Source organism: Seriola aureovittata, chromosome 11, assembly GCF_021018895.1.
Source record: "Seriola aureovittata isolate HTS-2021-v1 ecotype China chromosome 11, ASM2101889v1, whole genome shotgun sequence".
NCBI classification, from domain to species: domain Eukaryota; kingdom Metazoa; phylum Chordata; class Actinopteri; order Carangiformes; family Carangidae; genus Seriola; species Seriola aureovittata.
This window is the reverse complement of record NC_079374.1, coordinates 22,200,257-22,225,959: the sequence shown is the minus strand read 5'-3', so window position 1 is coordinate 22,225,959 and position 25,703 is coordinate 22,200,257. Positions and strand designations below refer to the sequence as shown.

General features: G+C 39.1%; 2 protein-coding genes across 2 annotated transcripts in view; both read right to left on the bottom strand.

The window, feature by feature from the left end:
- The window catches only part of dnah7 (dynein, axonemal, heavy chain 7), a 76,161-nt gene extending 65,225 nt beyond the window's left edge, over positions 1 to 10,936 (bottom strand). The window contains exons 1-18 of the mRNA XM_056388975.1: positions 10,808 to 10,936; positions 10,457 to 10,544; positions 10,176 to 10,356; positions 9,793 to 9,868; positions 9,006 to 9,186; positions 8,825 to 8,897; positions 8,448 to 8,573; positions 7,985 to 8,104; positions 6,582 to 6,765; positions 6,227 to 6,406; positions 5,642 to 5,914; positions 5,112 to 5,239; positions 3,908 to 3,986; positions 3,341 to 3,565; positions 3,014 to 3,160; positions 2,414 to 2,593; positions 645 to 785; positions 151 to 518 (exon numbers count right to left, since the gene is read on the bottom strand). Of these exons, the coding sequence (XP_056244950.1) occupies positions 151 to 518; positions 645 to 785; positions 2,414 to 2,593; positions 3,014 to 3,160; positions 3,341 to 3,565; positions 3,908 to 3,986; positions 5,112 to 5,239; positions 5,642 to 5,914; positions 6,227 to 6,406; positions 6,582 to 6,765; positions 7,985 to 8,104; positions 8,448 to 8,573; positions 8,825 to 8,897; positions 9,006 to 9,186; positions 9,793 to 9,868; positions 10,176 to 10,356; positions 10,457 to 10,544; positions 10,808 to 10,873 (2,816 nt within the window). The 5' untranslated portion in view covers positions 10,874 to 10,936. The remainder of the gene's footprint in view (positions 1 to 150; positions 519 to 644; positions 786 to 2,413; positions 2,594 to 3,013; positions 3,161 to 3,340; positions 3,566 to 3,907; positions 3,987 to 5,111; positions 5,240 to 5,641; positions 5,915 to 6,226; positions 6,407 to 6,581; positions 6,766 to 7,984; positions 8,105 to 8,447; positions 8,574 to 8,824; positions 8,898 to 9,005; positions 9,187 to 9,792; positions 9,869 to 10,175; positions 10,357 to 10,456; positions 10,545 to 10,807) is intronic.
- A 974-nt stretch (positions 10,937 to 11,910) lies between these two features.
- On the bottom strand, positions 11,911 to 24,767 carry esyt3 (extended synaptotagmin-like protein 3). The gene is made up of 23 exons (XM_056390240.1): positions 24,152 to 24,767; positions 23,343 to 23,384; positions 22,895 to 23,029; positions 22,714 to 22,790; positions 22,507 to 22,576; positions 22,329 to 22,418; positions 22,202 to 22,257; positions 21,976 to 22,096; positions 21,575 to 21,751; positions 21,000 to 21,082; positions 20,321 to 20,369; positions 19,962 to 20,051; positions 19,743 to 19,805; positions 19,587 to 19,646; positions 16,786 to 16,857; positions 16,514 to 16,600; positions 15,723 to 15,872; positions 15,212 to 15,585; positions 14,952 to 15,050; positions 14,488 to 14,619; positions 14,292 to 14,397; positions 14,030 to 14,079; positions 11,911 to 13,170 (listed from the first exon to the last, which is right to left on the bottom strand). The coding sequence occupies exons 1-23, from the start codon at positions 24,488 to 24,490 to the stop codon at positions 13,131 to 13,133; spliced, it is 2,562 nt and encodes an 853-aa protein (XP_056246215.1). The 5' UTR covers positions 24,491 to 24,767; the 3' UTR covers positions 11,911 to 13,130.
- Between the last annotated feature and the right edge of the window lie 936 nt (positions 24,768 to 25,703).

The window sequence follows — 25,703 nt, the reverse complement described above, 5'->3', positions numbered from 1 at the left end:
TTGTTAGACCTTTAATGTCTATGTATTGAATGTAGCTCAACAGCGAGTTTATAGAATTTTTTCCTATGTACTTAGTTTATAATATTAGTGAGTTGCTTTTCCAAACAAGCAAAGCAAAATGATTTTTAAGCAAACCTTGTTATTTCTTACCGTATTTCCACCTCAAAAGGCTTAATGAAGGGTGAGCCCCTCATAGTTTGTGTCTTCACAATATGATCATCCAACAGCATCTGGACATCATCCACAGATGACAGGATGGAGGTGCCTGTCTCTCGATACACCAGGAGGCTGAACTCAATGTCACCCCATTCACTGGCCATTTTCTCCATGGCCTTCTCCAGGGAGTACTCCTTGCTGGCCGCCTCACTGATACCTTCAAAGCTGCTCAGGTGCTGTTCCAGGTGCATAGATAGGAAGTTTGCCACACATGCCTGGTCATCAGGTGGCCCTAGGGAGATGCCAGCCATTTCAGACATGGTATCCCAGTGGCGGTCACGCAGGCCTGGGTTGCACAATACCTATGAAGAACGCAAGAGTAGTACAAGGATTTCTAGTAGAACGATATATCAGTTTAAACTAAGATTTATTAAAATCAATGTTATTTTGACTTCTGTAGATAATAAAGTATTCTGTTTGGGTCATACCTGCACCATAGGAATGTGCTCCTTGAAGTCCTCCACCTTAGCCTTCACAGTGGTGGCTATGTTCAGGGCTTTGGGAATTTCAGAGAAGCCTTTCTCCAGCTTGTATAGTGTGCGCCAGTAGTTGCCAACATCCCCTTCTACCTACATGGGTGGGGTTTTGTATAATAAAGAAACTGTAACGAACTAGAGCAGCATGCATATATACAGTATATATATATATATATATATATATATATATATATACATATATACACACACACACACACACACACACACACACACACACACATGCACACACACACACACACACACACACATGCACACACACACAAACACACACACACACACACACACACAACACCACTTTCCTATTCACTTGAATGGGAAAATGGTTTCAGACTTTTGGGCAGACTTTTGCCGTGGATATAAATACCACTTTCCCATTTAAGTAAGAGGGAAGTGGTCTCTGACTTTATATCACTTTGTGTTTTCATATCTTGTCTTGTGGTTTTTATGCTTTGAGAAGACAAAATGGCTGTCATAAAAAAGAGAGTTGTCTTGCTTTAACATATTGATATATTCAGAAACATAGACATAGAGATTTACACATCTCTAAATCCAACAAGAGATACAACATTTCACACAAATGTTATATGGACACAGCAAAGGAGAAAAGCTATCCATAAATTTGTGTGTAGGCATTTGTGTGTGTGTGTGTGTGTGTGTGTGTGTGTGTGTGTGTGTGTGTGTGAGCGAAGCAGCTTTTAAAATCCTGAATTGTTGCTGTTAATGAAAGCTGAACTTCTGAAGGTCTTTACATATTAACAGTTTAAAGGAAGAGGGAGAGAGCTTTCAAAGCATCCAAAGAATACAGCAAACAAACATTTCAAAGCCTTGTTTTCACATTCCTCTGTCACCGCTGGCAATCACAGTTGATCTATGGGAACACACACCCACCATGAGGGCACTAGCTCTAATGGAATGTTTTTACTGCAGAACAGGTTCACTGTTCCTTACATACGTTGACAGTACTCAGTCACTCACTGGTTAGAGGACCTAATAATGCATCACTCGTGGCGCAGAGCTCGAGCACCACTTATATCACAAAAAGAGCAAAAATATCATACATCCAACCTGCACCCTTCCAACATATCATAACTTTGTGGAATTATCTGAAAAGTGTGAAAAGTGGACGGTAGCAGCCTTTCCACACTCAGTTTTCTTCATAAACTGCCTCACAAGGGCTTACACTGTTCCAGGCTGTCACAGTGCTGAGACATGCTATTCCTATAACATGACCATTCATATTACAGTTCAGTGGCAGCCTAATTAAACTTAGTTTGTTGCACAGTAACAACTTTAGCAGGATAACTTATAGTTTTCCAACATATTTTTTGTATTTCTGTAATCTGTCAGGTCTTTCCAGTGACTGCATGAATGGCCATGTAAATAACTATAAAGTTATCTATTATATCCAGTACCCTGACTTCAAACAACAAACACGATAGGATAATAATCATTGGCACAACTACAAATCAGATTTCTGTTTCCCTAGTAATCCCACAACATCCTAATACATACAGTTCAGGGACTGTATGATGGCATTCTACAGTACTGGAGCTGTAATAAAGATAAAGGATGTCAATGTCAAGTCTTTTCATGTTCATATAGTGAAAGTCAGAGCTCTACTGAACTTCATTCTATGATTCTAAACTCTCCAATTTTTGATGTGTAGGCAATATAAAGTCATTATTTTCCACTGCTAGTACCTTATCTGGGTTCACACCAGAGAGCGGCCCATGGAGCCACTGCTCGTACTGGTTTAGGAAATCAGTGGCTGTCTCATAGAGGCGCAGAAAAGGTGTGAGCTTGTCCTGGATCTTCTTACGCTCGGGGTACTGGGAAACAGGCCAGCCGTAGGCCTCCTCCTCTAGGTTGAAATCATTCATCTTTCCAGAATGGTAGAAGGGTTGGAAGAGAAGGAAGGATGGAAGGAGAAAAGAAATAAACAAAGACATACAAAGATAGATGGATGGGTAAATATGTGTCAGTGTATGGATGACAAACACCTGATGAAGCCTATTACAGCTCCTGTGACTGAATTATTATTATAGCTAATGCTGCCCTCTAGAGGTTAAATATTTAAACACACATACTGCAATTCAATGCAATACACTGTACAATGAATGTAAAATAAAATCAAAGATGATACTCTTTGAATCACACAATACAAGAGGGGGATCTTAAAAACAAATACACTTTATGCTATAATATGTTAGATGATATATAATGATTTGAAAACCATTATAATTACACTTAATTCCAGTATATAAAATGATATATTTTTGTGCAATAAAGTCCTGATGTACCTTTTCCATGGCAAACTCAAGTTTAGCATTGAGGGCCTGTGCTTTCTTCAAGTACTTGCTGAGATCCGTCAGCTCTCCGAAGGTGGTAAACTCCACCAGCTGTACACCATAGCTGTCCAATTCTTCCACAAAGTGCTCTCGGCACAACTGGAATGAGTGTACATACAGAAACACACACTTTGTTTTCTAGCAAGGAACTTTTTTTCACTTTAACCTGTCATTATCTATCTAATTGGACAGTTCTACAGTTGGATGCAAATTTATCCAGATTCTGTTAAAAAGTAATTCAATAGACAATTATAGACTGACAGATAAAGAAACACAGACCTTGAGGCCACTCTGATATTGCTCTGTTTTTTCAGTAATGATCTGTTGGTGTTCTTTAAAGATGGATGGCATGCGCTTAACCCACTGGATGGTCTCTGTGTTGAGCTTCATGTCCATTGGTGAGAGAGTGACAAAGTCCATCAGGAAACACAACTGTGTGTTGGAGTCTGCCAATCTTTGCTCCAACATAGGCAGCTCTGTGGTCTCCACCTTGTTCATGTAGGCCTGAATAGGGGCACAGGGTAACAACACAAAGTTGTGTAGTATTTTATTTACACTACAAGAATATTTTATAATGAAAAACAAAGTGAAAAGAAAGAAAGCCTAGAATTAAAAATATTCTAGGTTTTCGTTATCGTAAGGTTTATGTTAGTCCAACAGCCTTTAACAAAAAGCAGCCTTCACCAAAAGAAAAGACCAAAAATGCTAAATTTAATCAATAATTACTGACTGGGTTTTTAATGTGAAATGCCAGCCCCAACTGCTTTGCTGACGAGGTGTGAGAGACAACTGTACATAGCACACTGCACCAAGCTGGGTTGTGTGACAAGAATATGGGGTAGTTACCTTAAGCTCCATTAGTGTCTGTGTGTCAGGTGGGGTGCTCAGTGCCTTCTCTGCAATCTTCTCAAATTCATTACAGAGCCTGTAAGAGGGAGAGAATTAATTCAGTGACATACATGAAGGGTTTCACAGACTTACAATCCTATTATGGCACAGCTTGGAGCTAAGAAGCACCACTGGGCAAGAGCAGCTAACTCTGGATCTGTAACCAAAAAGGGTTCTACCATACACCCCCTGTGACCAGCAATTTGGACCTCATGCAAGAATATTTTGGTATTCATATTGTACTAAAATTGTGTTGAGAATTCTGTGAGGCTTGTTAGTATAAGTGTTCCAAGTTGGATTCACCAAACAGTTTTCACTGCAAAAATGTAAATCACTCCTTTCAGACTGATGAATACCATCTGTTCATGAGGAGGTGCATGTTTGTGAGATTTTATCACGATCATAATCAACACCCCTGCCTGTTACAATTTGTTTGTGGGAAAGGTTCATTCCAAAAAAGTCAGAGAAAAAAATGTCCACACAATGGAAATTCAAGTTTGCTGTCAGAAATCAGCAAGTCTGTAGTCATATTAAAGGATCCAAAACAATGACATGTCATCGGAAAAGCACTGTACTGTGAAAGATTGTTGTACAGCAACCTCTGTAAAGACCCTGAGACAGCTGTTGGAGTGAGAGAATTTTCTATTATTGAAATGCATGAGTTGCTGTGATAATTTATTCCAATCAAAATATTAAAATCTTCTTGTAGATTCATTCAGATTAAACCAGTATAAGTCTTAAGTAAAATTAGTGTATTTTCCCCCTGTGAAGAATCTATCTGTTCATAACTTGTTTGACAGGTCGGAACTATTTGTGAATTTTGTTCGAATTTTGAAAATTGTATTTAAGTGTGGGAGAATCGGTGAGTGTCACAAATTCTCTTAAATCACTTGCACATGCCACATAAGTACGAATCTGTTCATATGAGTGGTTCTTGAATGAGCCTTAGTGTTAGTGGCCAACTAAGGTCTGAACTCTCTCTATCTCTGATACTGGTTGATGCTTTACACACATTGCAGTTTTATGTGTCAAATAGAAAATTGATTTTTGTAAAATGATTATTTGATTCAACTGCATTTTACAATGTCTTCATGGATATGGTGAGAACATTCTCCTGCTACGATGCTATGAATAAAAAAGTGAAAACAATGAACCAACTGACTTCTTGTTGAGTTCCTGATGGTTCTGTAGCATGCGTGTAATCAGTCTCTGCTGTAGCTCCTGAGCAAGCTTGACGAGAGATTGGATGAGCTTATGGGACTGGACTTCAAACATGCCGAGACGTACCACCTAAACCCAGCAGTGTAGGTCAGTAACACAATAAATATCATTTATAATAGAACACATTTTGAAATAAACATAGTCAGTTGTAGGCATTCATTACGATTTAAAGATTGTTCCATTTGAGATTTTAAATTTGCTTCTTTTTTCAGGATTTATAAGTAGTGTTGTATGGTGAATAATAGCTATCACTGGACTTAGAGAGTCAAGAAACATCAGCTATCTACACATTAAATGCTCAAAATCAACTAAATGTTAAGTTGCCTGATTTTGTTGAAATTTCCTTATATCAGACCTGTCTTTTATACAAGGGTGACCAAGTTGTAGCAACAGCAGGTGCCTGTCTAAAACATGAATGTCATATATTAGTTATGGACAATTGAATAGTAGTTTTTGGTGCTGATGAAGTACCTTGCATGATGTGTACTGGATCTGGTCAGCAAGCTGCTGGTAGTGCACCACCTCTACCATGATTTCCTGGAAGGAGTGTTGCTCACTGAGGAACTGCTCCACATCCTCCTCTGCCCGCCTGGATACCAGCGAGGCGTATTTATCATACTCATAGACATACTCCTTAGGCTTAACACACTCAGCCCAGAACACCCTGCGCACCTCCTCCTGCTGGGCCTCAAGTATCTTTGGCAGGATGATGGGCTTCAGGAGGCTCCCAAACTGGGAGCCTGGCTAAGAACATATGAAGTAGGGTTTACATCCATGCAGATAACCAACGTTTTTGGTTCAGTGGTACAAGTAAACAATGGATGCAATGCCATGATTAGTAACTATAATTTTAAAAATACAGAATAGGTCGTCCAAATAGTATAACGGCATGGAAAACTTAGCAACCACTACAAAACTTTAGAGCATTAACACTAGGCTATATAATTACTGAGGAGCAAAATGCCCCTTTTGTGTCTTTCTCATTCACTTCATGGGAAAGATAATACAGTGTGTTTTTCGTAAATACCACACACACACAGACACATTTCTTCTTACCCACTCAGAGTACAGTTTGGTCTCCACACGAGGTACCATGCTGATAGACCTGAGCATGAACTCATAGACATTAATGAGGGCCTCCTCATACAGTTTGAAGTCAGGCTCAAACTTGATCTCCCTGTCATCCAGGATCAGATGCAGTACAAAGCCTGGGTGCTCATAGGCTTGCTCTGATCGCTACGATGGGGGAGAGCAAACCAAGGAAAAAGAAAGAAATCAACGTTAAAAGTGTCCACCTGTTCTTCTAAGTCAAAAGCTAGACTTCATTGATATCAGTTTTTCCCAGTCTGTAGTCTGTACAACTCTTCTGAAATATACTGTACTGGCCTGAATTTTTTATGTTTTTTCTTACCAGGTCTTGGGAAATTAGGTTTGTATAGTCCCTCATTGAGTCTATTGCAAGGCTCTGCAGCTGGAAGGTCATCAGTGCAGCTGCACAATTGAAGAAAGATAATAGTTTGGCCATGTTGCTGCAGGCAGGAACCAGCTTGCGTCTGCACCCGTGGTAGTAAATGTTTTGCACGTTAGGAATCCAACTGGTGTAGAAAATAGAAAAAAAATCTAAACTTTTAAGATTCAAGGAATATGTTAATATGTACTCAATACCCAAACTAAACATGCAGATGTCAGACATATATTGTATTTCATCTACTGGATTGAACTCTTGTTACCTCAATAGCTGCTGATCACATACTTTCTAAAGGGGCAGAGCCAGTCGAGCTTTGTGTTAATGCAAGGATGGCCCCAATGTCACAGGTGAAGGGAACTTAAATTAAAACTTCTATGCTGATGCAGAGTTTCAGTTATTTGCTGGCGAGGTAAACTATTTACAATGTCGCTAAGGTAAGACACGTGCTAATGTCTTTCCTGAAGCAACACAATAAAAGCTAATTTCGTAACATTTTACACTCATCTTTGTACCTTGTCTTGCTATTCATTTGTCAATTCATCCAGGAATAAATAGACAAATGTAATGTGTAACGCGTACAATTTCATTACATTGTGTAGATATAATTAATACTGTGGTGATAGACAAGGTCAGGTTTAACATTATGGAGTACTGATATGCAGGAAATTTGTAAGCACTAAAATATGGGGTTGTGGAAGAGAACATGGTTGTGTCTGGAATCATTCAACCATTCACTGCTCCTTACTCACTATCTAGGTAGTCCTACGTAGAGGACTAGCTCACTGCAAAAAGAAAAAACACTTCGGGACATTACTCAGGTCATTTTCTCTGCAGCGTTTTTCTTTGTTTCAGCACAAACACAATGCATGGCAGTATATATTGCTTTGTTAAAACCATCGGTTGTACATTGCTTTTCACAATGTATTGTGGGATACTATGAGTTCATATATAGAGTATAATAATTCTCACTATATATTTGGAATGCACAACAAAATGGTGAACTCACTATATAGTGGACTATATAGGGAATAGTGAGTGATTTCAGACACAGCCCATGTTCTATATTTGCTGATGTAATGGCTTCCTATGGATACAAACAATGTTATTGTTAAAGAGCCATATTTTACTGATGGCAACTTAAAAATGTTTTTGTTTACAACTTAAAGTCCTGAGTAGTAGAAATATAATGTAATATATAATTTTCGTATTTAAAAGTACTTCTGATTTTTATTCAATGCAGATTCATCACATCTGTACATCAAATTCACAAAGACAAGCAATTTTGATTCTAATGGTTATTTAACTGAGAACAGGCATCTTGGTGATAAATTATAATGTGGACTCACTCTCTGAGGAGGATTTCTCTGGCATTATCAACATGTCTGGTGACAATTTGCTGAAACACAGACAGCTCCACGGACTCCTCTCTGCTATAGAAATCCTGTACATCTATCAGACGGACATTTCTGCAAGGAGGTAATTCGAGAGGGTAAGATGATCGTAATATAATGGCAATCGTACAGTGTTTTCATGCATTGGCAACATGAGATAATATTTTGGTGCCACAAACCTGAAAGTATGAAAACATCTTAAATGATCAATCTAACACAATTTTTCTTCTACTGAACACTTTGTTATGGTTCTTAAAGATCTGTCTCTGTCCATGCCATTAAACAGCAGCATTTACTTGCAGTTTGCAATATTTTAAAAGGCTAACTTGACTAAAGTTGGTCAAACTCAGTTTTATTCTAGTTAACATAGTAAACTTAATGAAATTAAGATTAAAAAAAATATACCCAGCATACTTACTTATAAGAGACATGCCAAAGGTACAGCACTTGCTGCATAGTTGGGTTGATAGTATGAAGCTTATCTCTCATCCTCTTTTGTGCCTGAACAAAGGCTTTGTTCCATGGTTTTGGCAATACCTCCAGTCTGACAGTGAAAGATGGGAAACAGAGGGACTGAGAAGAACAAACTTTTTTTACTCTGCCAAAATATATGATTCATCATTCTATAGACTTCCAGTCACTGCTTATTAAAACCTAGGTTTTCCTTGTACAAGGGAAACAAGGAATGCCTGTATGGCCTGGTCATGACAGCCATGCTACACAGTACGCTTAGGTAGAGGCACCATATACTTCTGATAAACATGCAACCTTCTCCATCACATCCTGCTGACTTACTCAAGTCTGTGAGGGGGCAGATCTTTTACTTTGTCCTTTTCACTTTCTCTTGAATCTCTGAATGTAAATTTAACTGAAATCACAAACAAAATATATTAAAACAAACATTTTTTCTTACAACATTCTTTTGATTTGCAAATTATCCAGTCACCAAAGATTTTGGGTTGAATAAAATAAATACTGATTGCTGTCTTGACGCTGAGCGCGTAGTCCTCCTTGATCTCATCGACCAGCAGCTCCAATGGTGTGTACAGGCTCTTCAGGTGGCATGGCACCATGTTCAGAATGTTCTCCAGCCAAGAGTCCTCCAGAGGAGACACATTCTCCAGGTCTATCCCTTTCTGGATGTAGTAGTTGTATCTCTGATGGGAAGAATATTATAAACCATTTTCAGTAACCATAGGGACTTTTTAAACAATGTCTGACATGATTTTTTTTTTTTGTGACAGGACATCATTGAGATTAAGCTTAAATTTATGTGGTACATATGATTCAGTGTGTAAATATTCATTTTCTAATGGCCAATGCTAACTACATTTACCAAGATGTGTACTTGAGCTAAACATTTTCACTGAGTTTTCACTGATTTATGTGTCAAGTGTAACCCACTACACATTAAAATGCCAAAATGAAAAAAACTATGATAGTTTTATTGCTTGGCGTTAGTACAGTTAAAAATTGTAAAGGTTCATTATATAAATATCATTAAAAGCTATCAATTATACATAATTTTAAGTGAAGAAAAAAGATAGAACACAGAGAAAACACACTGTACCTAGCAACTGCAACCACTAAGACCAACAAAACAAAACAGCGACAAAGGCTACCATATCAAGTGTCTTGAAAGGATTATGTCAAAGAATGATGAGCACAATGTCTTCATCATGGGCATGTGCACAACAAAAGAGGGCCTATAATATAACATATATATATATATATATATTCATCAAGTGCGTGCTGCATTTCACCATTTCACTGTCACTCTGTGCTGTAGATTTGGGAGAGCCACATTGTGGACTGCTGCCATCCTCCTCCTCCTGTTGACTAAATAAAAATAGAAAAATTTATTAAATGGGAGTCAAGTGCCTCCTCATTGATATACACAGTACAGCATCCTGGGCAGTGTAATGCAGCAGTTATTTAGTCTTAGCTATGGCTTACAGTACAAAACTGAGATTAAAAAGGATTTGCCCAAATGCTTTATCATAAGAAACAAATTTCACTATCACATTTTACTTAAGTGCTTAGTTATTTAGTTAGTTAGTTAGTTAGAGTCCAGACCATATAGGGGAAACAGTGATGTAGAGATGAATAAATACATAAAATGACTATATAGGATGGTGCAACTAACCATATGAATTTAACCAGCATTTCACGGAGATTCTTGGGCTTTTGAATGAGTTTTGTGCGGGTACTGCTGCAGTGTTTGAAGGCCCCAGGGATCTGCACTGCCTTTCTGTTCTGGAAAAGGGTCTGGCTTCTGCCATAACTTTTACTTGGTCTACAGTCTGTCACTCCACTCAGCAGATCTCCTATAACCACAACCACAGAATTTCCATAAATACCTCTTACAAATTACAGCAGGATCTTAAAATACTACATGTGATCATAACTCTGAATGTTTGAACCCACTTTTCACATCCTCTTCAGTTCCTTGAGGTTGTGGGGGATGCAGCGAAAATGAAGGTTTGGTTTCCATCCACGGTTGTTTTCTATGGACCTGGACAATGGACATTCGTTTGGTGCTGGTTTCGCAGACCGGTTAGATGTGTGTGGATTAAAATAAGCATACAACCTAACAACCTAGAACATGGCTGGTAAAACACTAATAGTTTTGTTATTTTATTGTCAAGTGTCGACTGCACGATAACTGAAAAACGTTAGCTGGGTGTGACAGGCAGTTAAGTGGCAGGTAGTGAATTAAAAGCTTTAAAACACCAAGTGATATTTTCCAACATCAGTTGGAGTGTTTGCTAAACTTACCTGTGGTCGGTTTTGTGGTAAGAATGCTACACTGTCGGAAATTGTGTTGTCCTTGGCTGAATTCATGCTGGTACTTGTGCAAAGTTATCATAAGCTAACGTAAGCTTGTGCCGTTGCTAGGGCCGTTGCTACGTAAGCAATGGTGAACTCGTGAACCCCTTAGCCCCAGCAGGAGTTGATGACGCTAAAGCTAGCTTTGACCTTATTGGTTCGATTCGGCAGTTAAAGGGAAAGTTAAGGGAAACTTGTGTTTTAACTTTACTTATGTACCTGTCGCGAAAGGGTATTAGACATTTTGAATTAAGCCTTAACGCTAAAGATAAAGACTCTTTATCACAGTTTCAGATTTGTGAGCCCTTTATTTTAGTTGTGAACACACAAAAAGGAGATTTCACTGCTTTTTCAACATGTAGACCACATCAGACCAGGTCCAGAGTCTTTAAGACACCGTTTCAGATTTGTGAAACCGTCTGAAACAGTCTATTTATCTTTATTCAGCCAATACTAAGAACTACTCAATTTCAAATGGTGGTTACTGCTGGGAGTGAGTTTTCCTGTGTCTCCCATATGTTTTATTTTTAAAATGTCCACTGTGATAACTCTGCATCAGCATCAGGTATTCTACTTGTGTAGAATACCTGGAGTCTGGATACTGTAGTTTGACTTTAGCAACAGGGATGTTTAGATGTGTGTAGCCAAATGATGGAATAGTCCATCCATCTAGTGTATGCCACTACTGGTAATAGAAACAAGTGAAGGCATTTTGTAAATATTGAGTATATATGTAGGAACATCATTTGATGTTTTATACCAAAACATCACAGTATAGATACAACTATTTGGGACCCTATGAGTTGGAGGCCCGAGGCAGTTTCCAACATTCCCTAAAGTTAAAGTCCACAGTTCTCCTTTGAGCTGAATATCCAAGTCCATCTCCCCTCAGGCTGGGGCCAGGACTGTGGGGCTAACAAGGGCTGAAGCCCAGCAACTAACTGGGTGAAAGGCAGGGCACATCCATATACAATATATATCCCAGGGCTTACACATACAGACAGGAAAATCGTATAGATTGTATGAACTGGTAACAACCGATTATGCTCATATTCACACTGAAAAATCCAACATTTATTTGCTTTAAGGTATTTAAACTTGCAATAAAAATGTTAGCTGAAAAAACCTTTACAGTCAATTTAAACAGTCAATTCAAAAACACCAGAATTGGAAAGGTTTCATATATTTTCCAGCTACCCAATAATTTAAAATAGATAACAGATAAAGCAGCTCAGGATTAATCAAGACCAAAGACTGTACAGATAGTTTACACAGGGATATACAAACTTGTTTATCAAGTTCTATAATGCATTTTTTTTTCTGTAAACCACTCATAAAAGTTGAGGGAGTGTATTTTAAATAAAGAAAACAGAAGATCACTTAAAGACCAGGTGGTTTAAAAGATGTATTCATTACTTCCTTTAGTAACTGTGGCCAAGGTGCACTTGAGCAAGGACTGTTCCAGCAGAACTGCCCACACACCACACCTTCCAGCTGTGACTATGTGGGTATCAGTGTGTATTAAAGCGATGCAATGACTCTTGTGAACTGCTGAAACAAACACACCTGTTTGTTTGTTTGTTTTTGTTTGTTTTTTACTTTATTTCCCTTAATATATTACATAAAACTGTAAATACAGCTATTTACATGAAAATACAGAAGGATAAATTTGGCTTAGATCAAGTTAAAAACCAAACCTCTCACAAAAAATATCCAAAGTAAAGACATCACCTTGTTTATCAATAAAGTACAAATACAAACATTTTCTGGTGAATTACATATTTTTTGTGTGTGTGGAAAAAATGCTTAGTAATAGCATTATTTTTCAGAATAATTTGGTTTCTACCCATCAATCCAACTAATATTTACAAATGCTTATGCTAACATTATCTGGGATACCAAAGCATGTTTGAAAGTCTTATTTATAACTGTTTGTCTGCTCTGCTCCAGATAATTTAGAACAGTATATTCTAATCTGAATATTTTATTAAATCATGTGGGATATCTGTAAGTGAGACGAAATGCAAACAAATCCTTTATGCCCAGCTTAAGTTGGACTGGGGTTTGGAATACAGTATGTGCCTGTGACCATACACACTTTGACATATAAATACGATGCACGTCCAGTATCTGAGATGAGTTTAGTGCTGCATTTGGAAAAAACAAAATCTGACCAGAGATCATAAGTAATACAAATAAATATGCAATTTTCTTGTCAGCCCTGCATTTTGCCTTGCAGTGGCTGAAGTGCTGCTCATTATAATTCCACCTACTAGCTGGATTTCTTCAGCCCAGGCAGAGTGAGCTCATACCTTAAGAGGAAAGAGATGTGAAATATTCATATAATTTTACTTGAATCATTTGTTTCCTTACATAAATTTCTATACATCTTTACTATTGAACAGAGGACCTTTGCTCTCCAACCAAAGAGTGATTGTCAGTTATTTCATTTGTTCAATATAACATTTTGGGAAATATACCTCTTTGCTTCATGCTGAGCATTCAATGAGCAGATTGATAACAATCTTATGTCTAAATATGAAGCTAATTTGCAGCTAATATGAAGCTGGAGCTAGCAGCTAGTTCGCTTAGCTTATCACACAGTCTGGAAATGGGGAAACCACAAGACTAATAAGTTATTGCTCCTGGCAAAGAAATAGTCCATTACATAACCCCATTCATAAAAGTGTTGGTTTTACTTTAAGGTTTTTGTACGGATTAGACAAAGAGGATAAATCAATGTGTTAATTCATGATCTTTAGCTGTGTGGTAAGCCGGATCTTGTTACCTGTGCACAGCTCCAGCTGCTTGCTGGTTAAGATTATCGTAGCTTGCGCACAGTAGCTTCATATTTACTGTACAGACATGAGAGTGGTATTAATCCTTTCATTTCACTCCCTGGCAAGAAAGCAAGTAAGCCTACTTCCCAAAAAGTCAAACTCCTTCCTCAAAGAAGCTGGTTAGATGGGATTGCCTTTCCTGAACAAAGTAATGACAGCAAGAAAATCTATACAGTTCTGGAAGGAAGCACTAATATTGCAATTCAGCATAGTTCAGCTTAGTTCTGATGAACATGAAACTCAATGTTGTGTCCCATTCTGAGCAGAAATATTAACTGTGTATCTACTGTATCATCCAAATCATGGCAAAGTAGAAAACTATTGACCATACCATTCTGTGGAGCCTTTGGCCAGATCCATCGCTGAAAGATCTATCATCACCTGAGGACAGAAGCAGAGGTTGAAAATTCAGTCAAATATTCAGACTGAGCTGCAAACTGCAAAAAAATGTGACAGCCATAGCAGTCAGGACACTGGTTCAGCAACTTATGTATGAAATGAAAACATCGACAACATTGAACCATAACGAATCTGGAGATGCAGCGGCTGTGTATTTGTCTCATCGATAACAATGTCATTGTAGCATTAACTACCATGCCAATGTCCTTTCTCTCCCGTGTGAGGAACATTTTGTTGTTTTTCACTGCCACATCCAACTTCCTTGTTTGCGCCTCCTCAAATGACACATCAAACTCAAACCTGTGTTGAAAGAGGGTAGAGTTTACTCTCGACGTCTGAGCTTTTACTACACAGTATCTACATGACATTGGTAATCAGAACAGAGTTTACTTGTCATTGAAGACGGGATTTGTTGTTCTCCTCTTAACTTGTGTCCTCTTGCGGTGTCTCCAGGTTTGGTCAGGGAGCAAATACAGGCGGACATAAGCGTCTGTACCATTGTCACTGCAGGGGAATAAGTTCCTGTAGGCAACAGGTACACACAATGAGCTATCATAGCTGGGTTTGCACACAGCTCAGCCATATGAATTTCACTTTCACCCAATGAAGGAAAGTAATTTTCAAATACAGCAATTTATTATTTGTTTTTTCTGGTGTAAGCATTAGAGATCAAAACTCCAGCAATGCTTGCAGTATACAGAGGAACTTTGTTATTAGACCAACGCTTTTTGGCTTGATTACCTTGATGAAGGCTACAAGCTGAAATGTGTCGATCTAATAATAAAGTTCTTCTGTATACTGCAAGCGCTGCACCTTGGGGGCAGGTGAAGTTATGTCAGAAACCTCTACTGTACCTGCAGGCATTAACCAGAATGATGAGTTTGTTCCTCAGGTTGGCGTAACGTACAGTCAGGTGGATCTCCCCAAATGAACCCTGATGTTTCCTAATAGCCCTGTATTGATTAAAAAAACATTTCTTCAAATCATACTTTTATTCATTTTTTTAAGGTTTCTGAAACACACAGAGTTAATGACTGGAGAAAATTGAGAGGTCAGCAGACTGCAGGCCTGAAAAAGACGTGTGGACACATACAAAACCAAGCTCTAGACTCACTCTGGATACGAGGCTCCCTCTGAGAGGTCAAAACGTGACGAAGCGATGGAGTTATCCGACAGCAGGCTGTGGGAGTCGTACCGACGCATGTGGGATGTGGAAGGAGACGACTGCCGGGTTTCAGAAGCCAGGAAGGAACCCCGGCGGTGAGCTAAATAATCATTATTAGAGCCATTCTGGGAATCAGCTGCCCATGTTGGAGATGAAGCTTGGGTAGCGGGGGTATTGTTGGAGGAAAGTGCTTGAGAGGAGGATGTAGCGACGGAGGGATTGGATACAGAGCCATTACTTCCTTGGTTGGTCTGTGGTTTTTGTTGTTTGGCTTGTGGAGGATTGAGGATAATCTTGGGTGGAGGCTTTTCCAAAGCAAGAATCTATCATAGAATTGAGGACATGGGTAATGTAAAATCATGAATAGTAGTGCTCACTTGCAAGTTCTCATTAAGCGCCAATAGCTGAATGTTGTTTTGGTATAGTATGTTTTGCATAAAGTGAATTTTTATGTACCCACCCTGAGAGTGGCCTTCAGTTTGATCTGGCTGTTTGCTCCTGAGCGCTCCAGCTGGAAGCGCTGGTCCAGTGTCATGTTGGAGGTGTTGAGGAGGCGATCCAGGGGCAAGTTTAGAGAGCCAAGTGAAGTCTTCTTCTCCTGCTCTTTGACCTGAGCCACATGAACAGAGAGATAAAAAAATTGGCCGATACCGAGCAGTGATCCGACACCATTGCATTAAAAATAATAACCAGCTGTATACAACTAACCTAAAATGTAACATATGGCTGAGATTTTGCTAATGGCTAATGTTAATGATAGCTATTTACCAGATATCAATTCTTCACCACTCTAAAACAGCAGTGGCCAGTGGCTGCACAGTGCAACTTCCTGTGTTTTAGAGCAGAGAAGAAGAATTGATTTCCAGGAAAACTCCTGTCCAAGTGTGAACTGTAAAGTTATATATGTATTAATAAATTTGTGGTATCGGATTGGTTCATAGACTTGCATACTCGCCGATACTAGATACTGTATTCAAGCCGGTATCGGAGATATTTCCGATATTAGTATCGGTATCAGAACAACTCTACTTATGATCATACTGATACACTGTCTTGGGGTCTGACTGTCCAGCTACATATATACTGTGGCTTTCACACCTATTTTCTTCAGCTCAGATCTGAAAGATTTTCAAGTGATTATTACGTTTTAAGTGGGAGATTAATATATGACAAGTGTTTTACAATGTTTTAAGACACACTGGAGATACTTAGAAATCACCTGTATGTCGTGTGCAACATTATATTACTAACCTGAACTCTTAACTCCTGTGTTTTAACATTATGCACAAAAAAGGTGAAGCCCTCCTCCCACACCGGGTCTTTGGATGCATACGCAACCTGTGGGAAGAAGACAGTCAGTTGTTTTTGCTGCAGCTAGACAAACAACTATTGTGTTAACTGCTGTGTTGTGACACATTTTTGCACCACAGACATGTCAAGTAAGAGTAAAGCATTTCAGTCTGTCAGTGACATAATGAATTAAAGGGAAAATAGTGCTGAACGTGATAAAGTGGAAAGAGTACCTTGCTTTTCTGAACGTCCTCACCGATGGAAAATTCCACAAAGGAGTTGGGGCTGGCAGTTTTCCTTGTGAGCTGAAAACAAATCAGTTTGACAGTGTGTGTAAATTCTGATAAACTATTACCACTGCTTCATCGACCCGTTTCTGTCAGTGTCAATATTAAAAGCAGTTTACAATTTGAGACAAAGGTAAAGAAGTGGTTGGTGTGATGTCTATCTCCTTTGGCTGAGAGGAAAACATATACATTAATATCAGAGTTTAAACACCCAGTGGGGGCAGCAAAGACTGATTTTAAAAAGTGAAGTAACTCATTGTTATGCTGATGCAGTTTGAATACAGGGTCAGGAATATCCATCAAGTGTAAAATGATGGTAGAATTTGTCTATGACTGATCAATCAATTAGGATCATCAAACACTGTGTGTGTCTGAATGATTTGGTTATATTGTATATCAGGGTATGTAATGTAAACTGATTATTCTGCACAATCAAATAAAGAGCAGTTAAAGTGTAACAGCCCCTTAGCCTTTAACATGTGAGCCGAAAACCTCAGGAACAGCACGGGATATGAGTTTGTACCCGGACTTATAGGTAGAGTGACTCACCATTATCAACGATATATTTGCAACTACTTGATGACATCTCAGCTAACTGCGGTGCTTGTTTCCCATATGACACAATTCTGCCATTAAAATGCTGCTTTTACTCATTAACATTAATATTAACATTAACTGTAACACAAGTTAATTTTGTTGGTTTGTCTGCAGGCAGTCTGATGGCTTCCAGGTCAGGTAGGTTCTGCATTCTACACCCTAATGCCCTGCAGACACAGCACACCATCTGGGACGTGTAAAGCAGATGTTTACACAACCTTTCATTACGACTGAATGCTACTGGTTCGAATGCCGCACAGCTAGCACAGGCATGGCTGACTGTCATTTCAACATTCCAGGATAATGAAACCTAAGCATGAGGAAATTCAGCGTTTTCTTTCACACCTCAGTGGTCACACTTTGGAGAGTGTATTTTGACACAGTGGCCAGCAGAGGGCATTCAGAGACAATGGTTTCCGTTCACAGTTCAAGTTAGGATACCTTGAAGTGAGGTAGGTTTGTTAAACAGGCTGGAACAAATAGTTTCCTTAAATAGCTCTCACAATTTGTTTAGCACTGCCTCAATTACCAGATGGGTGGGATTTAAAGGTCCCATATTTTACATTTTTCCTGTGTTTTATTTGAAGTGTTGATTCATAAGAAGATATATTTGTGGTTTTAAGAACCATAAATCATCTCAGTGTAGTTTTACTTCTCCTCTCTCAGGCTTCTCTCTGGAGCTCTAGTAACAACAGGTCGGTGAGCCAATCAGAAGAGGGGATCTGAGCCACTCTTCTCATGGCTGGCTGTTTTCTGAGCGATCGAATAAAAATATAGCATGGAAACACTCAGAGAAACCAAATCCTGCAAGGTTGGATGGTAGGTCCAGTCAAGCGGGGCTTGAGCTGTGACTGCTTTGTTGTGACATAACAAAGTTACAGAAGTCCTCCGGGCACATTTTAAGGGTCAGTTTCTGAACACAGACTGTGTGCAATTCTCTGTGGACTGAGTGCTTTGATATTTTCACAGTATTAATATGGAACCTAGACCTGCCTAATAATCAGAGGTTTAATGATTATTTAGTGAGCCTCAAAAAAACATCCTCACCTCAAAAATATTCACTTACAAATCAGCTCTTCTCTGCATGTTTCTATAAGCAGGAAAACACGCCCTGAACAAGCCTCAGCTGAAAGAGGAAATCTAGCCACATGAACACCAGCTGATAATAACACACCCACATAAAATGTCAGACATACACCAGACAAACGGGAAATACCAGCTACGAACTGGGACAAATACACCTTGAGCACCAGCAGAAAGTATCCGATGTGACTAAGGCTTTCATCTGACATCAAGATACAAAAGGACCTTCAGTTGTTAGGCAGTAAAGTGAAAGAGAAGCTACCTGACTGCTTCATTCAACACTTAAAGAATCAACACTGGTAAAATATTCTCTATCACATATTTTCTTTACTCTAAATCCAACACACAATCCTCTTTTGACATGAGCTACCAATTAAAATATAAAGTTGCTATATCTTTCAAACATACTACATTTTTCAAGAATATGGTTTCTGGTAGATGTGTAAAAAGCATTTGACAACCCATTAAGTATAAGGCCATGTGCAGCTTTTTCTGCAACAGAAAGATTTTTCAAAAAGGGGTTAACTGAATATGGTATGCTGCAGATATAAGAGAATACAAGTGAAGTCTTCTTCACACCATATGGAGAATGTCCAGGGATAAAACCTTTGTACGAACAGGTTCTGTTGGAAGAGGGGTTGGGCCTCTGCATACCAAAGATCCATGGATTAAGTGTTTTCATACGCTGGTGTTAAATCTGGGACAGACTATATATCTTACGAACAGTTTGGAGAAGAAAAGTGTTGAAAATCACCACCAATTCAAAACCGGTTATGAAGACCAGTGGTGGACTGGTGAAAAATTCAATGTGCATTCATATTGATTATGTATTTATGAATAATGAAATGTTATTCTCAGGTTCCTCTGGCAGATGGAAAATAAACATTATACCAATGTCTGTTTATTCTTGACAGCAGAGCATTCAACCGTCTTTCAAGGGCAAAAATTAGGTATTGCACTTTAGTACAATACAACAAACAACTGTTACACATGAATGCGGGGCGGGAGAGAGAGTGCAGTGGGCCTTTATGTAACAATACTCTAAGGTTTAAAATCTTTTATCTTACCCGAGCTTCCTTTGAGTGCTTCCCATGTTTGTGATGCTCAGTGATCTCCTTGTGGTCTTTCTGGAGACAAACACAGAAATACACATCAGCAAATTTGTTTATCCACGTCGCACCATCTCCTCTCAACAGCAACAGTCCCTGTTCGAAGCCACTTACTGGTAGGTTTGAGGCATTGTCCAGATACACCGCAAGCATCGCACAAGCAAGGCCATCTGCAGACTGGGAGAGCGTGAAGGCAGAGAGCGATACACAATTTACACAACTGACTAACTGATGGTAACTCAGTTACACACAGGAGCAGCCCACAGTTAAGAATGGTGGCCAGGAGACCGTCAAGTTGAATAAAGATTTATGCAAACGTTGGGGCTACTGCACCTGACTCAGCAGACTGGAGTCAGTCATAAGGGAAAACCACTGGAGCTTGAGATGAACTTCTCCATTCTGGACCCCTTCCAGTGGAAACCACTACAACAGCAAGACAGATTCACTTATCAACGTGACACTGTTATAAAGACTTTGCCATCACATCATCAAAATGGTTATAAAAACATTAGCATCGAGGGGGGTTTTTCCAATCTGGAAGTTTTCAAGAAATTTTGTAAAGAATCAAAACAGAAAGAAACAGTTCTCTGCAATATCCTGCAGTGCTGAAATCGTTTTGTGAATACCACAATAGAGCAAAAAGATACACTTAACCTTATTTAGTGCAATCACAACATCAAATAAAAGCTCACCTGATCCATCTCTTTCTCCCTCTTCACCTCTCCAAAGTCAAGGTTATACCTAATGCAGAAAGACCACGTGTCATAATGAAATATGATGACGGTAGCGACTGAAAACCTTATACCTGTTATACTGTTTCACCCAGAAAACTCACAAATTTAAAGATTTTAAATGACAACAAATTACACAGACAATGTTCCTATATTAGATTGCTGGACGAGGATGACTCTACCTGACACAAGAAAGCTGAGGTCAGTTGTAAGCACATATCCAGCCTGAAAACATACTTTGAAATTTTTCATCATCTTCATATGTAAGACACTCTAAGTGGAAAGATTATTTTAGCCACCATGCTAAGTAACAGAGCCATACGGTCACTGTCGCTTTGCTAAGATTTATGGTTTTTTTTTTTCCCTCTTAAGTCTGAAGATTTGTGGTTTAATGTTTATTATTTGCTTCTTAATGGCTAATAATAATAGTAATCAAGCCAATAATGGTATTAATACATGTTTGACATCCTTTTTACCTTGGGTTTTGTTATGTATTGTCATGGTGAGATATGTGCTTCAGGGTAATACAGTCAAATATGTGAAACAATGAGTGATAAAATTACATGACTGGTATGTGGTGTAGTGAATACAATACACGTGACTCAAAGTGCATTAATCCTGTTATTAGATAGTGTCTTACCTTCCGAGGAAGTCATCTTTATCTGTGTCCTCATCATATAGCTCCACCTCTAACTCTTGCCCCGGGGCCTCATGGACGACAAACTGCACACAGATAAAGAAAAAGTGGATGTTTACCAAAAGTCTTTTAGAGCAAAGCTTTAGAAGATGACACAAAATAATCATGATCTTAGATGATGAGAATCATATTTGAAATTGCAGGAAAGTGTCACAAATAGGGGAAAACCTCAGCTTTCAAACAATGAGTGGCTTGCAGTGATTTTCAGTGCAATCTGTGACAGAAAGTATTTGTGTTTCGCGTTGCCTTTCACAAATAAGGAAATGTGTTTCAGTCGTTTAGTTGTTTTTCAGACCAGAGTAAATGCAGGATTAATGGGTAAGAAAAAAATCTTGATCATATCGCTCATGCATTTTTAAGCTTATCCAGGAGGTTTACAAAAAAAATTTAAATGCCCCAAATTGGTTGAATAAAGTAGTAATCCAATTATTGAAACAAAATCATGAAAATTTGAAAAAACTATAGTACAATGACCGGAGTTTTCACATGACAGCTGCCGTATGTCAGTGTTACACTACCTCATACACTTCATTCCATTTCGGATGCAAATTCTCTTTGACGGTCTTGCTTTTGAAATGTCGGTTGCCGACTCTGAGTTTCGCATAGGGGTCTGATTTGCCTTTGACCAAACCCATCATGTATGTATCCTTAGCCAACAGGTCTCTGGCCTCCAGCAGGTGGACCCTCACCACACCCTGAGGAGCAGAGGAGGAGAGCATGATTTAAACTGAGAACATTGTCTCACACGAAAAAAACATGAAATACAAAATCTATCTAATGTATTATAAAAAGCTGCAATGGTCAAAATAGCATCAAGATTTTTTTTATTATCCTGAAACATTTAATAATGTAAGTGACTTAAGTTAAGCAAATGAAGGTGATTACATAACATGGAAATGCTAAAGCATGTCTTACATACACGAGGTAGTGGGAACCTCATCTGGTCCACTTTGACCTGGTCTATGAGGGGAAAACACATGCGGTTGGGCAACACCATGAGCGAGGAAATTACGTCTATGATGGTCTCCTCAGACAGCGAACTGGAAATGCACAGATGAGACCAGTGAGCTTTACAACATGATAACTAAACAGCAAAAGATTGAAGCGACTATTAAGACTGTCCAGGGATTTCTGTGGAAACTAACCTGAAGGCAGGACTGTCCAACAGGTTGGTCATGCCAGTCCAGTTGATTTCAAGGGTCTGAAAAACACAGTTTAGCGTTTTGATAATGAATAACAACAAGACAATGGCAAACATCTGTGCGTACTCACCGGGGGCCGAATGAAAAAAAAGGTGACTCCTCCAACCAATGGCACTTGACCAATGAGGGGCTCCAAAATTACCCTCAGCATCCCCTTGAACTGGAAGATTTGGGACAATTTTTACAAGAGATGTCAACACATACAGTGTGGTGACAATAACAAGAGAACAGAAAAATTAGATGCTCACTTTGAGTCCTTTGACACCAGCTACGATTGGCGCCTGCACCTCAGCGTCGATGTCCACATCACCATCATAACTGCAAAGTGAACAGTGGTGGTGAGCGCTAAATGACTGCAAGGGGAAACAATCTGCACACCCACTCTATTGTTCACCAAAACACGTTTAACACCTAATGATAAGACAGCTCTGACGAGAGAAATGTCTCCAACCGACCATATATTCATGTCCAGAACCACCTCCTTCTGATCCACTTCATCGGTGTAGGCTTTAATCCCCATGATCCTGAGAGGCTGGAATTAAGGAAACAGGAGGATTTAAATGGTTTTGATAATGCACTGAGCGTAAAGGTGAGTAATGGAGGACAAATATAAACAGTAGAAAAACTTCAACTCACGATGTGTCCAAAGTGGACTTTAGTGAAAGTGAACATTTTGAGAGCGGGGCTGGAGAGCCTGACAGCCGGCTGGATGTTTTCTTTGAGGAGCTTTTCCATGTACATCCCAAAGAAAGGCCAGGCCTGCTCCAGCACCTGAACACATGACGGAACAGAGCATGTGAGAACAGACTGGTTCCACGCCTTCATCAAACAGCAATTATAATTTAAGTTATCAAACAGTATGTAAAAGCACTACGCATCATACTGTTTCTATGCTATTTTCTGAGGTACAGTGGTAGTGAGACACAGATGTTGGAACTCACAGTCACAAAAATGTAATCAATATCGGTGATGTGTTAAAGTGTACGAGGGAAGCTTTCAAATGGAGGCCATGTGGGGTGGAAAGTTATATCCATGAAAACTGAAAGATAGGCTCTGCTTTTTATTTTTAACAGAGATAACTTACCTTGTTAACCCAGTGAACTTTCTCCACATCAGGGAAATGGACCTGAAAAACAAAACATGACAGTTTAGTTAGAAGTAGGGCTGAACGATATACGAAAAAAATCATATTGCATTTATTTGGACAGATAATGCGATTGTGATTTCAGTCAAGATTCAGTTGTAATGGTCATTTTTGCATTTCATTTTCACTGAAAAAAGATAATGATGATGATGTGATTTTTGTTGCGTCTTATAATAAATAAGCATGTCCACTCATTATCCAGATAAACATCCAGTGAGTTCTGCCTACAATGCTGAGGGAAAACTTAATCATCAAGTCAGTGTTAATCATCACCAATCATAAGCATGCATACCTAAAAATGCATTTCTGCATGTATTAAACCTCTCTGTCTCACTCACAAAACAAGTTGCAATACACAATAGGCCCCTGCCAGTAAAATCTGATCTGATTTCACATCTACTGTACAAGTTACATTCCTCCTCTTCCTACATGTTACTCCCTTCTGGGTTCCCATGAGTCACTGGGTGGGTGTGGTGTAATCAAATGTGGACGGGTGAAACCTCCTGCAAATTGAGAGCACATTTGGCTGCCTTACCCCATTTCACTGAGGGTATGGGAGGTTCAGCCCAAGTCTGAAATGTCATGCAAATAAAGTGCATAGTTGTCAAGGCAACAGTAAGTGTGACATGTACTACAGTTTAAGGCTGTTGTTTTACACAACTTGGCTGCATAGTGTTGTCAGTGTTCCTTTTATCTCAGTTAAGCTGCTCAATGACAAACAGTAGAAGTCTGCTCAACACGTTACATACCCACGATGCCATTTGTAAAGCACTTTTCAGCTCCTTGTTGATCACATGTGTTTCATTGTCCACAAATTCAATAGCGGTTCCGATCCGGGTGTCTTTCCACTGACGGTTTTTCTTCCACCAAGTGATCGTCACCAAGCACAGCAGCACCCAGCTGATACTGAGGCCCATGTAGCCTGTCAGATACACGGGGTAGAAGAAGAAGACGGCTCTCCCAAAGTAAATCAGGAACTCCATCAGGATGCGATTGACGGCGGAGGAGCTCAGCTTCTCCGTGCTGCCGTGCATCGACAGACTCTCCGCGAGCCCCGCTCCCTCCGCCGGGGCGCTTGTGGATGCCATTGGGTCGGACTCCCGCTGGGACCCGGTACTGAAAGCCCAAATAGGTTGTTAACGCTCACTGCCAGAACAGATTTCTGTGTTGCTTATCTCACCTCACTTTTGCACGGCTTTCTAAGAGAAAGCTAAATCAGAACAGCTTATCCCCCACACTCACTGTAGGTGCAGTGGTAAAATGAGCCGCGATCGTCCTAAAACTTCCGTGTTTGAAACTTCCAAAACGCAGGTAGGCACACCTGCGCCCATGGGTGGGATATGTATGTAACAAAAAAGGAATTCCACCCTAAAAATGAATGCGGACATTTTTTTTTAGTTTTTTTTTTAGTGAAGAAGCCAACATCTTGCCTTCCATCCTTGACCCATGTTCAAATCCCGTTTCTGTTTGAGCATGCCTGTTATATGTTAACCTGGTTTTATTGTGATTTTAATAGCTTGGAGCTTTGAACTAAATAACCAAACAAATAAAAGCATATCATGGCCAATAATTTAAATTTATTTATTATGATACAGAAATTTATGAGCCATTTTAAGTAAACAAACAGCTTTACTGCTGTGACACAGCAGATGTTAGAATTAATGAGCGACAGAATGAATTTAATCTGGTAATTTAACTTGGTTCCTCATCTAGTTGGAAAGGTTCATTGATAGACGTGGATTGACCACGAGAGGGCAGCATTTCCACACAAACAGAACAAAAATGTCTGTAGCCTGATGCCAATTGTAAAGTGTATGTGAAGGAAACGTACATCTAAGAAACGTAACTGTTCTATTATTAGAGAGAAATTATACTAAAAAAATGTGTCGTTTTTTGGGACAAAGTTTCTTGTCACAATAACGTGTTGACACAAAATTCTGACAATTGATTCTCTGCCCCTCTGTTTATTGCAATATTTCCTTTCTTAAATGATCAATCTACTGTTTATAGTGATGGTCTGTAACTCATACATGGAATACCACTAAACATATATTAACATATATAAAACATTTATATTTTGTTGCTGTTATTTTCATTTTCAGAGCTCTACTACTACCAGTACTACTTCCCACTAGCTGATAAGCATAACATTCCAGGTCTTGTTAGAATACCTACACTATATAAAACTTTTACTCAACATTTACTTAATTGACTGATAGCTGCCTCCTATTTACTGATGTCTGTGGCTTCGATAAGATTTAAAGGCCAACATAAAACTCCCTTCTTTTGATATAAAAAATG

Coding starts and splice junctions, on each gene's coding strand:
- esyt3 (XM_056390240.1), bottom strand. CDS start 24,490: ATGGCATCCACAAGCGCCCCGGCGGAGGGAGCGGGGCTCGCGGAGAGT. Junction 23,385..24,151: donor CTTTACAAATGGCATCGTGG/GTATGTAACGTG, acceptor TTTGTTTTTCAG/GTCCATTTCCCTGATGTGGA. Junction 16,858..19,586: donor AGCACTCAAAGGAAGCTCGG/GTAAGATAAAAG, acceptor ATTTGTTTTCAG/CTCACAAGGAAAACTGCCAG.